This window comes from Prionailurus viverrinus, chromosome D1 (genome assembly GCF_022837055.1).
Source record: "Prionailurus viverrinus isolate Anna chromosome D1, UM_Priviv_1.0, whole genome shotgun sequence".
Lineage (NCBI taxonomy): Eukaryota > Metazoa > Chordata > Mammalia > Carnivora > Felidae > Prionailurus > Prionailurus viverrinus.
This window is the reverse complement of record NC_062570.1, coordinates 16945398-16958161: the sequence shown is the minus strand read 5'-3', so window position 1 is coordinate 16958161 and position 12764 is coordinate 16945398. Positions and strand designations below refer to the sequence as shown.

The 12764-nt window shown below is 61.8% G+C and overlaps 3 protein-coding genes across 3 annotated transcripts; 2 read left to right on the top strand and 1 right to left on the bottom strand.

The window, feature by feature from the left end:
* The first annotated feature begins 224 nt into the window (after positions 1-224).
* On the top strand, positions 225-6107 carry MFRP (membrane frizzled-related protein). The gene is made up of 13 exons (XM_047823357.1): positions 225-461; positions 587-683; positions 773-886; positions 1009-1191; positions 1325-1538; positions 1938-2068; positions 2202-2327; positions 2561-2637; positions 3014-3162; positions 3606-3736; positions 3884-4015; positions 5165-5292; positions 5406-6107. The coding sequence occupies exons 1-13, from the start codon at positions 408-410 to the stop codon at positions 5628-5630; spliced, it is 1761 nt and encodes a 586-aa protein (XP_047679313.1). The 5' UTR covers positions 225-407; the 3' UTR covers positions 5631-6107.
* Positions 6108-6301: 194 nt separating this feature from the next.
* On the top strand, positions 6302-8271 carry C1QTNF5 (C1q and TNF related 5). The gene is made up of 3 exons (XM_047823359.1): positions 6302-6452; positions 6762-7018; positions 7379-8271. Exons 2-3 carry the CDS (start codon positions 6805-6807, stop codon positions 7894-7896), a joined length of 732 nt encoding a protein of 243 aa, XP_047679315.1. The 5' UTR covers positions 6302-6452; positions 6762-6804; the 3' UTR covers positions 7897-8271.
* A 1669-nt stretch (positions 8272-9940) lies between these two features.
* Positions 9941-12740, bottom strand: RNF26 (ring finger protein 26). Its single transcript, XM_047823358.1, has one exon. The coding sequence runs from the start codon at positions 12153-12155 to the stop codon at positions 10854-10856; it is 1302 nt and encodes a 433-aa protein (XP_047679314.1). The 5' UTR covers positions 12156-12740; the 3' UTR covers positions 9941-10853.
* Positions 12741-12764: the final 24 nt, after the last annotated feature.

Below are 12764 nucleotides of genomic sequence, written 5' to 3'. Positions count from 1 at the left end.
TACTTTGGGTGAGGTTAGGAAAGTGGGGTGTCCAGTTCCCCTGGTCACACCCCCACCGAGAACCTGGTTTCCTCTGCAGGGTGTCCTCCACCACTGCCTGTGCCTTTAAGGACTGCTGCCCTGAGCCAAGCTCTTGACCTCAGCATCCTCAGCTGAGTTGGATTAAGGGACCCTTTCATGCCTTTGCGAATTCCTTCTGCCTGCGTCCTTCCCCCACACAGAGACCGAGTAGCCAGTAGCCTGAACCGGTCCGCCAAGGGCCGTCTGAAAGTCAGTCTAGTCTGGCAGCCCTTCCCCCAAGGGAGCAGAGGCTGCCCCTTGATAGGCAGTTTCGGATCAGGGAGTGGGCCCTTGGCGGTCTTGGGCTATCACAGGGACTCCAGGAAAGCCATGCAGAGCCTTGAGCCATGAAGGAATGCTCAGATATCATCCTCTGTGCGGAGGCGACAGAGCTGAGCAAGGTAAGGGTCCCATAGGACCCCTCTCCCAAGACCCAGACCGCTGCCTAGGGCTGGCCGTGCCCAGAGGACACGCCAGCCAGGCAGTGCCACCACTGGCCCCCAGCCCTCAAGACTTTCCCTTTCAGACTGAGTTCTGCAATCCTGCTTTTGAGCCTGAATCAGGGCCTCCCCCACCGGCCTTCCGGGAGGATGCCAGCTGCAGCGTCCCGGCTCCCTGGCACGGTAACCATCTCAGGGGGTGACCGGGGGAGAACAGGCCCAGGAGCTGAGAGCCCAAGGGGCTCTCAAAACCCCACCCCGCACACCCACAGGTCGGCGGCCCCGAGGGCTGCAGCCAGATTGTCACTTCTCCTGGCTCTGTGTCCTCCTGCTGGCCAGCCTCCTGCTCCTGCTGCTCGGGCTTCTGGTGGCCATCATTCTAGCCCGTGAGTACCGGGCCCTGCTTGGGTTGAAAGTGCTCTTGAATGAGATTCCATGTGCCACTCTATTCATCACCCCTAGAGAACCAGCTCCTCTGAATCCCACTCCCCCATCTTCTTCCCTCCAGAGCTGCAGACTACACCCCTGCCTGGGGCCTCCTATCACCCACTGCCCACCCAAGGCTTCACCACCACCACCACCACCACCACCACCACCACCACCACCCCTACCACTCCCACCCCCTCTCCAGCAACAGGGAACCCTAAAGGACAGCTGAAGGAGGCAGGCATGAGCCCCTCACCCCAGTCCTGTGAGTACCCAGGGAAGATCTTCCTGGAGAAGAGCCCAAGATGGCAGGAGGAAGGGGGGCTAGGAAGAGGAACCTTGGAAATAAAAGGGTCTCTCTCCTTTTGAGCTCTGAACTCTAATCTTCATCTCTGCAGCCTGTGGGGGCCTCCTCCCTGGCCCAAGGGGCTTCTTCAGCAGCCCCAACTACCCAGACCCTTACCCACCCAACGCCCACTGCGTGTGGCATATCCAGGTGGCCGCAGGCCATGCAGTACAACTCAAGATTGAAGCGCTCAGCATGGAAAGCGTGGCCTCCTGTCTTTTCGATCGTTTGGAAATCTCCCCTGAGCCTGAGGGCCCCCTCCTCAGGTGGGTCCCCCTGCCCCCAGGAGATCTCATCGCTGCCCTGCGTTGCCGTCTAGAGGGCAGAACCAGGGAGCAGCGTTGGGAAAGACTGGGCTGGAAGGACACCGAGAGACCTGACCTCTGGACCCAGCTCTGCCCCGTGCCTGCTGTATGACCTTGGGAAGGTCACCCTCCCCTCTCTGTCAAATGGGGCCCCCACCTATCTTACCCATGAATAAATGCCACAAGGATGGATGTGCAGGTCAGGAAAGCCAGAGCTCCCCAGGAAATGAAAGGGCCCCTTTTGACCGCATCGCCACCGGTTCAGGGCTTGAAGAAAGAGGACCACGGGGCCCAGGCAGCCCCCAGTCTGGCTGGCCCTGAGCTCTGAGCCTCCATGGCGCCCAACCTGGTTTCTTGCAGAGTGTGCGGGAAGGTGCCTCCCCCTACACTCAACACCAACGCCAGCCGCCTCCGGGTGGCCTTCGTCTCTGACGGCAGTGTGGAAGGATCTGGTTTCCATGCCTGGTACCAGGCTGTGACCCCCGGGAACGGTGAGTGTTTTCCCACCATGTCTCTGGCTACCTCTCAAGTGTCTCCACGCCCCTCCAGCACTGGCCAAAGGGGTGGAGACTCAGGGGGACGGGGGGGGGGGGGGGGGGTCTGAATCCAGATGCCCCTCCCCAGGGAACTGTGCCCATGACGAGTTCCCCTGTGACCAGCTCGTCTGCCTGCTACCTGACTCAATGTGTGACGGTTTTGCCAACTGTGCTGACGGCAGCGATGAGGCCAACTGCAGCACCAAGCTCTTGGGTACGGGCCCCGCCAGGCACAGGGCATGTACTGTCTTCGGGCATCTGCTTCGGGTTCGGCCTGAGCTCCCCAGCTCTGGCCCAGCCCCAAGCTTGCCAGGGCATTCTTCTGGCCCAGACCTTGCTTCCTCATGGGCCTGGCCAAAAACTCTCCCCTGCGGTCCCTGCCAGCCCGACTGGGCGAAGGCACAGACAGACCCTGGCAAACTCACCAGCCCCTCCTCCTCTCCGCAGGGTGTGGGGGGAATCTGACTGGGCTCCAGGGCACTTTCTCTGCTCCCAGCTACCTGCAGAGGTACCCTCACCAACAGGTAAGCCAGCGGTCCACGGGGAGGGCGGTGTGGCACACGTGGGCACACCTGTGCCCCCAGTTTGTGTGACTGGGAACGGCATGGGAGACACTGCCTTGTTCTTGGGAAGATCGGAGCTCCAACAGGCAGAAAGGGAACCGTATTTAGCGTTTACTAGGTGGCCAGGTAAGTTTCCCCTGCTGGGTAAACTTATCTCTCAGAGCAGACAAGTGAAAGGGCCTTTCTACCGCCGAGGATAAGAGCTAGCGGGGGCTGCACCCGCCCGCACCCTACCCAGCCTGCAGCAGGGAGGGAACCCTCCTGGAGCTCAGCCTGGATGCCCAGACGGGGATGGGAGAAGGGACCCTCGAACTTCTCCATCCGTGCCCTCCCCCAGCTTTGCACCTGGCATATCTCGGTGCCTGCGGGACGCGGCGTGGAATTGCAGCTGCACAACTTCAGCCTAGAAGCTCAGGACGAGTGCGAGCTGGACTACGTGGCGGTGTATGAGACCAGCACCTCGGGGGCCCTGGGCCTCCTGGGCAGGTAGCAGCAGAGCAGGAGCCCCGGATACATCCCATCCTTCCTCCTGCTCTAAGCCAGAGGTCTCTTCACTGTCGCCCTAGGAAAAGGCTTGTCCTTGCTCAGCCCAAAGCCTTTGCTCCACATTGCCCTTCTGTGGAAGGTCAGCGCCCTCCCTTCCTGCCTCTCCTGCCCCGAAGGGCCCGTTCCACTTCCCCTCACACCCTCCCTGGTTTTTCCCATCTCCAACTGGCTCGAGTTCAAGCAGTTTGCTTAATTCCTCGTCTGCTCCCTATGTGTGGCTTCTTCTCGGGGGGGGGGGGGGGGGGGGGGGGCCTAAGCTCCATGAGTCAGCGGCCATGTGTCCCATCCCCTCTGGCATCGCCCCGAGTGCCAGTCCCAGTGACGTGGGAACACCCCGGGTCTCCGAGGGCCCCCTGCCCAGGTCTGCTCTCCGCCTTGGGCAGGTTCTGTGGAGCGGAGCCACCACCTCGCCTCATCTCCTCCAGCCACCAGCTGGTGGTGCTCTTTAGGACAGACCGTGGCATCAGCAGTGGGGGCTTCTCTGCCACCTACAGGGCCCTCAATGCCACTGAGAGTAGGTGCCCCGGGGTGAGTGGGCGTGGGCGGTACGGCTGCCTCTGGGAGAGCGAGGAAGGGCTCTGGACCTTGGTCGGGGCACCGTGAAGGCAGTGTGGGGGCACAGGCACGCCCCAGGGCACTGCCACGCCCCCTCTGCTTCCAGATCCCTGTGGTCCCGGAGAGTTCTCCTGCCGCGATGGAGGGTGTAAGAGTCTGCAGTGGATGTGTGACACGTGGAGAGACTGCACAGATAGCAGCAATGGCAACTGCAGCAGCCCCTTGCTCCCGCCCCCAGGTGAGAAGCCTGGCCCAGAGCACCGTGGGCAGGGCGCGGCAGGTCTGAGCCAGCTGGGTGCCTGTTCATAGCAATCCTACAGGTTGTCCTAACGGACACCCTTGTCCTCCCTGATGGAGAGTTCCCCATCCTGACTCAGGGGCCACTCCACAGAGTCCGGGAGGGACTCTCACCCAGTGGTGGCAATGGTACTTAATGTCACCCCCCAGGGAAGTGGGAATCAGGGAGTCAGTGGGTGGGGCTTCAAGAACCAGCCCAGCCTTGGGGCGCCTGGGTGGCTCAGTCGGCTGAGCGTCTGATTGTTGGTTTCCGCTCGGGTCATGATCTTGCGGTTCGTGGGTTCGAGCCCCATGCTGCTGGTGTGGGTCCTGCTTGTGGTTCCCTCTCTCTCTCCCTCCCTCTCCCTCTCTCAAAATAAATGAACAAATTCAAAAAAGAGAAGAAAAGGGGGCGCCTGGGAGGCTTAGTCGGTTGAGCGTCCGACTTCGGCTCAGGTCATGATCTCACAGTTTGTGGGTTCAAGCCCCGCGTCAGGCTCTGTGCTGATGGCTCGGAGGCTGGAGCCTGCTTCGGATTCTGTGTCTCCCTCTCTCTCTGCCCCTCTGCCGCTCACACTCACTCTTTCTCTCAAAAATAAACATTTAAAAAAAAATTTTTTTTAAGAAAAGAACCAGCCCAGCCTTGTCACACAAAGAGCCCCTCTCCACAGCCCACCTCAGAGATGAAGGTGAGGGCCACCTGGCTGGCTCAGTCAGTAGAGCATGTGACTCCTGGTCTCAGGGTCATGAGTTCAAGCCCCATGTTGGGTGTGGAGCCTATTAAAAAAAAGGGGAAGAAAAAAAAAAGCAGAAGAAGATGGAGGTGAGAGCAGGGAGTTCCTTCTGGATGCCGAGCAGTCCCTGCCAGTGTCAGTGCCCCATGCTCTGAGAGACTGAAAAGACACCTGCCTGATGCCCAGGGCTGGCAAAGGATATTTGGGCAGGCTCTCTAGGATGATAGAACCCGCGATATGTGCAAAGCATCTCTCCACGTTGTTGCCTTTGATTCCCACAACAATGCCCATCTGGCCCAGAGGGAGCAATGAAGTGACTTGCCCCGGGTCATCAGCCAGTGTATCCCCACAGTGATTGTCCCCTCCCGCCCCTACAGAGCTGGCCTGTGAACCCGTCCAGGTGGAGATGTGCATCGGCCTGAGCTACAACGCCACAGCCTTCCCTAACATCTGGGTGGGCATGGCCACCCAGGAGGAAGTGATGGAGGTCCTCAGAAGTTACAAGGTGCTCCGGGCAGAGATCGGGAGGGACCACCCTGCCCCCCCCCCCCCCCCCCGCTGGAAGTGGAGGGAGCTGTGAGAGTGTGGCTCCTGAGCGCTGATCTCCTCCTTCCACAGAGCCTGACAAGTCTACCCTGTTACCAGAACTTCCGGAGGCTCCTCTGTGGGCTGCTTGTGCCCCATTGCACCCCCACAGGCAGCGTCCTTCCCCCTTGCCGCTCTGTCTGCCAGGAGGCAGAGCTCCAGTGCCAGTCCGGCCTGGCTCTACTGGGCACCCCCTGGCCTTTCAACTGCAACAGGCTGCCTGAGGCGGCTGGCCTGGAGGCTTGTGCCCAGCCCTGACCCTGAAGCAGGCACCTGCCCTCTGCCTGCCCATCCACCTTTGCCTATCAGGGCGGGCAGGCAGGGGACTCTGCCCATCCTCTCTGGAGCCTCCCAGGGAGGGGAAGAGGAGTCCCCAGAGGGGCTGATGGAAGCTTCCCTGTCCCTTTACTTGCCCCAGCTCCACACCATGCCATTGACAGTGAGGACTGCTTCCCCACCCAAGCCTCTGACCCCCATTTCCTGTCTTCTGCCCTCCCCTAGCCACCTCCTTTTTCGGGTTCTCCTGAAAACCTGCCTTTTGACTTTTGTCATTTATTCAACAAAAATGTATTGAGTGCCTAGGAATTGTGGCAGGCCCTGCTCTGAGTCCTGGGGATCCGGTTGTCCGTCTGCCTCTAGAACTCTCCACCCTGGGTTCTCAGCTTCTATTTCTCCTGGACTGGTCTGGTCCTTGGTCTCCATCACCGCACCACCTCTCCTTCGGCTCCTTGGAGCACGGGGTGTCCTGAGTGTCTGTCTCACACAGCTCTGCCTCTCTGTGCCCAGCTAAGACTCTCTCCCCCTCCTTTCTCTCCCAAACCTTGGCCAGCGGCCGGGCGACACCACGAGTTATTTCCCTGCTATTTCCCGGCTCGGAGTTCTTGGCCCCTGAACAACTGGTTTCCTCTTGGAGTCTGGGAGGAGCAGAGCGGAGCCGGCAGGGAGCGAACCGGGACCAGGGGGGCGAAGAGGGCAGGGGACGCCTGGCAGGGGAGAAGCGCGGGGGCGGGACAGGGGTCAGCTGGAGGGTCCGGAGAAGCGAGCGAGCGCCCCGAAGGAGGCCCCGGGAGCCGGGAGGGGGTGAGTCTGGCGGAGAGCAGGAGGGAGGAGTGGGGACGGGAGGGGGCTGGGGGAAAGACCGGGCGGGGGGCGCGGGACGGGGGCAGCCAGCCTCTCCTGCCCTCCTCCACCCCGCTCCCCCCCCACCCCCCGCTACCCCCCCGCCCCAGCGCTCTCGTCTCCTCGGCTCCGGGAGCGACCCTCCTTCCTCTCCCCCGCGGCCGCTCAGCCTCCGGCCCATGGCAGTGGGGTGGGGACGCGCTCGGCCGCGCCGAGTGGGATTCTGGGTCCGGATTCTGGGTCCCGACTCCCGTCCCGCCTGACCCACAGACTGCGAGAGGACCCCGGCGGCCGGAGTCCCCGTGCCAGCGCCATGAGGCCGCTCGTCGCCGTGCTGCTCCTGGGCCTGGCGGCCGGCTCGCCCCCGCTGGACGACAACAAGATCCCCAGCCTGTGTCCGGGGCACCCCGGCCTCCCCGGCACGCCGGGCCACCACGGCAGCCAGGGCCTGCCCGGCCGCGACGGCCGCGACGGGCGAGACGGCGCGCCCGGGGTTCCGGGAGAGAAAGGCGAGGGCGGGAGGCCAGGTAAGAAGGCCGCCGGGTCGCCGTCCGCGGGGCCGTCCGCGCTCGCGGGGCGGAGGGCCGGGCCTCGGGGTCCCGCCAGGGGGCGCCGCCGGGCTCCGGGAGCGGGGCGCCGAGAGGGTGACTCAGCCCGCCGCAGGCCACGGCCCCGGGGACCCTCTGCGGGCGGCCGCTCGGGTCCGCCCCGGCCCTTCGGGCAGCGGAGCCCGGGGCCCGGGCGGCGGGGCCGCCCTCGCCGGGGAAGCGGCGGCAGGGGGCCCCAGAGAGGGTGGGGAGGGTGCTCAGCGTCGCCCTCCGTGCACCCCGCTGCGGGCGGCCGCCGCCGCCGCCACTCTCGCCCTAACCGCTGCCCGCACCCCGCAGGACTGCCGGGGCCCCGGGGCGAGCCCGGGCCGCGAGGAGAGGCGGGACCCGCGGGGGCGACCGGGCCTGCGGGCGAGTGCTCAGTACCTCCGCGCTCCGCCTTCAGCGCCAAGCGCTCGGAGAGCCGGGTGCCTCCGCCGTCGGACGCGCCCCTACCCTTCGACCGCGTGCTGGTGAACGAGCAGGGACATTACGACGCCACCACCGGCAAGTTCACCTGCCAGGTGCCCGGGGTCTACTACTTCGCGGTCCACGCCACCGTCTACCGGGCTAGCCTGCAGTTCGATCTGGTCAAGAACGGCGAGTCCATCGCCTCTTTCTTCCAGTTTTTTGGAGGGTGGCCCAAGCCAGCCTCGCTGTCCGGGGGCGCCATGGTGAGGCTGGAGCCAGAGGACCAGGTGTGGGTGCAGGTGGGCGTGGGTGATTACATTGGCATCTATGCCAGCATCAAGACAGACAGCACCTTCTCGGGGTTTCTGGTGTATTCTGACTGGCACAACTCCCCTGTCTTCGCTTGATGCTCACTGGAGAGCGAGCTCACGCTCTCTCACTCCTAGGGAAGGAGGGTGTGACTCTGACAGTCACATATCCGGGAGGGCTGGCCCCCCCCCCTTGGGATGTTGTGAATGATTCCGTCCTGCTGCTGGCAGAGAATGGGGACAGAGGCTGTCTGAGATCAGGGCTGGCAATATGGGCAGTGGCTGGATTTCTGCCCAAAACCAAGGGGCACTCTGTGTTGGCAGGTGTGGGTCCCCCAGTTGCTCTGGCCCGGGACCCCAGAGGTGGGGTGCCCTCTTCCTGGTGCTCTGCTTCTCTGGGTCCTCTCTTGTCCTTCCTATTCCTGGGCCCTTTTCTCAGAGACCATTCAATAAATCTCCCCCCAAAAAATCCTCCTACTGGCTCAGCCTTTCTTCTTTAAGTGGTGGGGATGCCCTGATTCTGAGGATTGGGGAGGGGAGAGGGAGCGATGCGGAAGGAAGGGCTCTTGGGCTGGACAAGCCGTGGGGCAAGAGATACAGGATGCAGGCCTAGCTGACCGAGAGGCCGCTCCATAGAGCTGCCCCTAAGTCGTGTGGGACGTGAATAGGAGTGCCTGGCTGAGGAGGGTGGCCTTCTGACATGGGGCTCTGACCACCTTTTCCTAACTCAAAGATGTCATATGAACGGGGCGGGAGCTACCTTCACCACACACACACACACACACACCCCTGCCCTGATCAACAAAAATGGAGCCCGGGGTTTGCATTTGTGACTGCTCTGGCTGCTTGCCTGGTCTCTAGATGACTGGAAAGCTATTTCTCTGTCCCCCATCCCAGGGAAGTGGTGCGTTCCTGGGTGGCTAGAGATAAGTAATTTCTGAGATGACCACAAGAGGGCGTCCCAGCTCCAGAAAGCAGCAATGATCCTGAAGAGCTTGAGCTCATGCCTGCTTCGGGTGGTTAGGGGGGAGGATGGGGTATTGACGTCTGCCAACGTAATTCTGGATGGGGGTGCAGGAAAAAGGGGTCCTTTGCTCCCAGCTCAGGAAGTTTATCTTCTCTCAGAAAATGTTTATCCTCACATTAAACAGAGACTGAAAGGAGCCAAGCCTCCCCGCGCTCAACTCCCCTAGGGTTGGGCGAAGGAGGGGGGGGGGGGGGGCGGCGGGGAGCTCTCCCCAGGCCTCCCAACTCCAAAATGGACGTGAAGAACTCCCCCACCATGCTGGGCATAGCCTGGGTGGGCCGCGCCACTAAGTCTGAGGCTAGCCACAAAGCCCCTTCAAGGTTCCCCTCCTCAGACCTCCAGAAGCCAGCCCCAGCCCCAGCCCCACCCCCAACCCAATGACTAACAAACCAGGGCTTGCCAGACCCACAATCAATTCAGCCTCTCAACCCCCAAAGAATGTGGTGGGGCCTCTTCTCAGTTTCTTCCCGACCTACCCTTTCTCCCTCTTCACCCCACCCCCACCCTACCACCCAACGGCTTCTAGAAAGCTGCCCCTGGCATTATGCTCCTAGATTTAACATACAATTATGGGGGAGTGCCCCGCCCCCCTCTTGCTGGTCCTGTGAGGGCAGATATGACCATGGGGACTGGGCTCAGGTCCTAGGCTTCAGCTCCCAGCTCTCCACCAGGAGGCCTCACAGCCACACCCCAGCCCACCACAGCCCCACACCATGCCAAGAGACACAAAGTCAAGGGCCAGCTCCTCCAGGGACCAGAGGGTAGACTGGACTCCAGACAGCAAGGACCCCAAATCCCTCCTGGGACGAGTGGCACCAGAGAAGCTGGGAAGCCGTTCGCAACTCCTCCATACTGGGACTTCATTCTGGCAAAAGTAGAAAAGACGGGGAGGGCTTTTCCAAAGCCAGGTGTGTGAGAAGGCACAAATCGGGGGTGGATTCAGCCGCCCTTGGCACGGGCTCTCCCCGAGGCACAGTACTCACATCCTATCTTATCTCTTCCCCCACCAGGTCCCCCCAGACCACAGTGACTCCAGCAGGACCAAAGGACCCTGCTGCAGCATCAGTCAACCTGACCAACTGCTCGCCCCTGTAAGGATGCACACAGAGGCTGTCAGAGCGGTCAACAGAACTTTATTCACTAGAAACTGGGCCACACAGACCCAGCAGGGAGCTGCATGCCCCTAGGCTGGCCCCTTCTGTATTTGGACCCTGGTCAAATGTGCACAGTCTGCCCTCCCCAGTGCCAGGGAGAGACAAACAGAAGGGGAATGCCAATGTTCTCTGTGATGTGGGGAGTGAAAAGGGTAGGAGTAGAAATCTGGTTATCCCTCCTGAGGCTCCCAGTGGAGCTGGGGTGCCAGAGGGTATGTGGTCCCAAAGCCAGGTGAAGACACCCACCCTCCAAGGGGTAAACTCTTGATCCTAGCTCTTGGATCAGGTTGGGAGGGAGCCTCGTAAGATCAAGACAGGCAGAAGTGGTAGCTCTAAGGGCACCTGAGAGATACTATCCCCAAGGCTTACCAGGGCACGGGCGCTCTGGCTGAAAGCAAAGGTTCAAGATCATTCCAAGGCCCCTGAGTTGCCCAAACACCCAAATGACAGTGCTTTGTTGTGGCTGAAGCTGGGGAGGAAATGGGGAGGGGCCAGGGAGAGGACCTGCAAATCCCCAACAGAAAAACCAGAAGCACAGCGGGGGAGCCCCAGAGGCTGGCATCTGGATGGGCCCTGGCAACCTGGAGGGGAGTCCACGGCAGTCTCGGGGCCTTGCATAGTGTGACACACTCACCACCTCCGGCGTCACAGGGACCCACTGGGTAAGGAAGAGCTGTTACCCTGCCCCACCCGGGTCATAAGTCTTCCAGAGTATCCTATCTCAATGTCCTGGATGTATGGCTTAGAGGCTTGGCATGACAGCCATGGGGGCAGGAGGGAATTCAGGCCGGAAACCGAGAGGTCGGGTGTTAAAGCTGTCCTAGCACAGGTGGCTTCATGGAGCACAGACAGGTGGGCAGACAGGGAAGGAGTCTTCAGAGGTAGACATTGAGGGTCTGCAGAATGCCCCGGCGGCAGAGTGGACAGTTGCGGTGGTAGATGGGGTGGCGCATCAGGATTTCGGTGCAAGCCTGGCACAGGCACAGGTGCCGACAGGGCAGCAGCAGCACCGTCTTGCTCTGGTCCTGGCAGATGACACACTTCTTCCGCTCCTCTTGCTCCTTGAGCAACTTCCATGGGTCTTGCCCAGCTACGGGCTCCTCCTCATTGAGCCTCTCCCGGCCGCGGGCAGCTGTTGCTCTAACCGTCCCGACCTCCTCCTCTTCTGCCTCTGATCTGGACCCTGTTTCAGGAAGAGTGTCCTGTCGCCAGGTCCTGGCCGAGGGCGCCCTCCTCGGGCCACCCTGAGGAGCCCCGGGGGCCCCTCCCCGGTTCGGCCAGGTGGCCAGCTGCAGGCTGCGGCTCCAGACTCGGCGCCAGGCCTCCAAGTCCAGTGCCAGGCGAGATAGCCGCACGACATCTTCTCGCAGCCGGTGGTAGGATGGCCGGGCATGGAGCTGACTGAGTGCCCGGGTGGCCAGTCTCAGAGTGAGGTCCGGGTGCAACACGGTCACCATCACCGCCAGCACACAAGCCAGCAGCACCAGGCCGGTGACATTGACAAGCACGAAGCTGGCCAGGAGGCGGGCAGCTGACGCTAGGAGCTCCAGTGCTAGTTGGCAGGGGGTCCAGAGGAGGATGGCCATGGCCACAGCACTGCTGGAAATGTGGGCTAGGAAGGCAGCTACAACGTCCGTCATCCTCCACAGTGGCCCCATCACGGCATCCCACAGGGCCAGCATCAGGGAGAAAAGGTTCTGAGTGCCAATGAGACAGATGTTGACCAGACTGTTGATCACGTAGGCCACCAGGCTCATGGCAATGGCACAGATGTCACAGGCCTGGCGCAGCAAAGCATGGCCACTGGAGACCACGTTGAGGACACCCCGGTGCAGTATCTCCCGGCTCCTCAGTGCCCCATGAGAGGCCAGGTGCCCCAGGAGCTTTAAGCTCTCCAGGCCAGAGCAGCAGCTGTACATCAGAGTACACAAGGCCTGCAAGCCCCCAAAGGTGAACCGGACCAAGGCTTCGATCAAGGCCAGCAGTGAAAGCAGGACTCCGCGGCCCAAGTGCAGAAGACTAGTCAGTACCGTGTGTGGCAGGTTGTAGATGAAGGCCAGGAGCCAGGCCAGAGAAGCCAGGAGGGAGGACACCAGCAGGAAGTTGAGATCCAACACCAAGGTCAGCAGGTCCAGCACAAGGCCCACCCCATTCACTATCAGGTACACAGCCTCCATGATAGGACTGTGGAGGTTAATCCAAAAGAAGTCTGACTCCCGGTTGAGGAGGGTGTCAAGGTTAATAATATTTGGGGGCGTCGGAGATTAATTTGGAAGGGAAGTGAGGCAGTCTCCAAGCCAGGGAGAATCAAGAAACAGAGGAAGGAGTGGGTTAGAGCGAAGTGGAGTCTCAGTGGAGGGAAAGGAGACCAGGTGCTGGTCCAGGAGTCCCGGTTTTGAATGCGGCCCGTTTGGAAGGGAAGAGGCCAAACATCTCTAAAGTGGAGGTGAGCCCGGGCTGGAGGAGATATCTCAGCTTTGGAGGCCTGGTGGTGGCGAACCACGGCCGGGCAGTGGGTCAGACCGAGAGGAGACCGGGAACGGTTGGGATCGGGCCGGGGCCGGGTGGGGGCGGCGCAGGCTGGGCGCGGGCTCGCGGTCCAGCTACGCAGGAACCGCTGTCCCCGCCCGGCCCCTGTCCTCGGGGCTCGCGGCTCTTTGCGTCCAAAGGGGCAGTGGGAAAGGGAGTCAGCTTCAGCAAACCCCAAACGCGGCCTCTATTCCGCTGGGCGCCGCCATCTTGTGTGCGAAAGGGTGGGGCAAAAAGCGTGACAAGGAGGGCGGGAC

Bases quoted from the DNA above. Each gene is read 5' to 3' on its own strand.
- C1QTNF5 (XM_047823359.1), top strand. From the start codon at position 6,805: ATGAGGCCGCTCGTCGCCGTGCTGCTCCTGGGCCTGGCGGCCGGCTCG. The intron at 7,019-7,378 runs GTAAGAAGGCCG...CGCACCCCGCAG, and splicing joins AGGCGAGGGCGGGAGGCCAG to GACTGCCGGGGCCCCGGGGC.
- RNF26 (XM_047823358.1), bottom strand. From the start codon at position 12,155: ATGGAGGCTGTGTACCTGATAGTGAATGGGGTGGGCCTTGTGCTGGAC.
- MFRP (XM_047823357.1), top strand. From the start codon at position 408: ATGAAGGAATGCTCAGATATCATCCTCTGTGCGGAGGCGACAGAGCTG. The intron at 462-586 runs GTAAGGGTCCCA...TTTCCCTTTCAG, and splicing joins AGGCGACAGAGCTGAGCAAG to ACTGAGTTCTGCAATCCTGC. The intron at 5,293-5,405 runs GTGCTCCGGGCA...CTCCTTCCACAG, and splicing joins AGGTCCTCAGAAGTTACAAG to AGCCTGACAAGTCTACCCTG.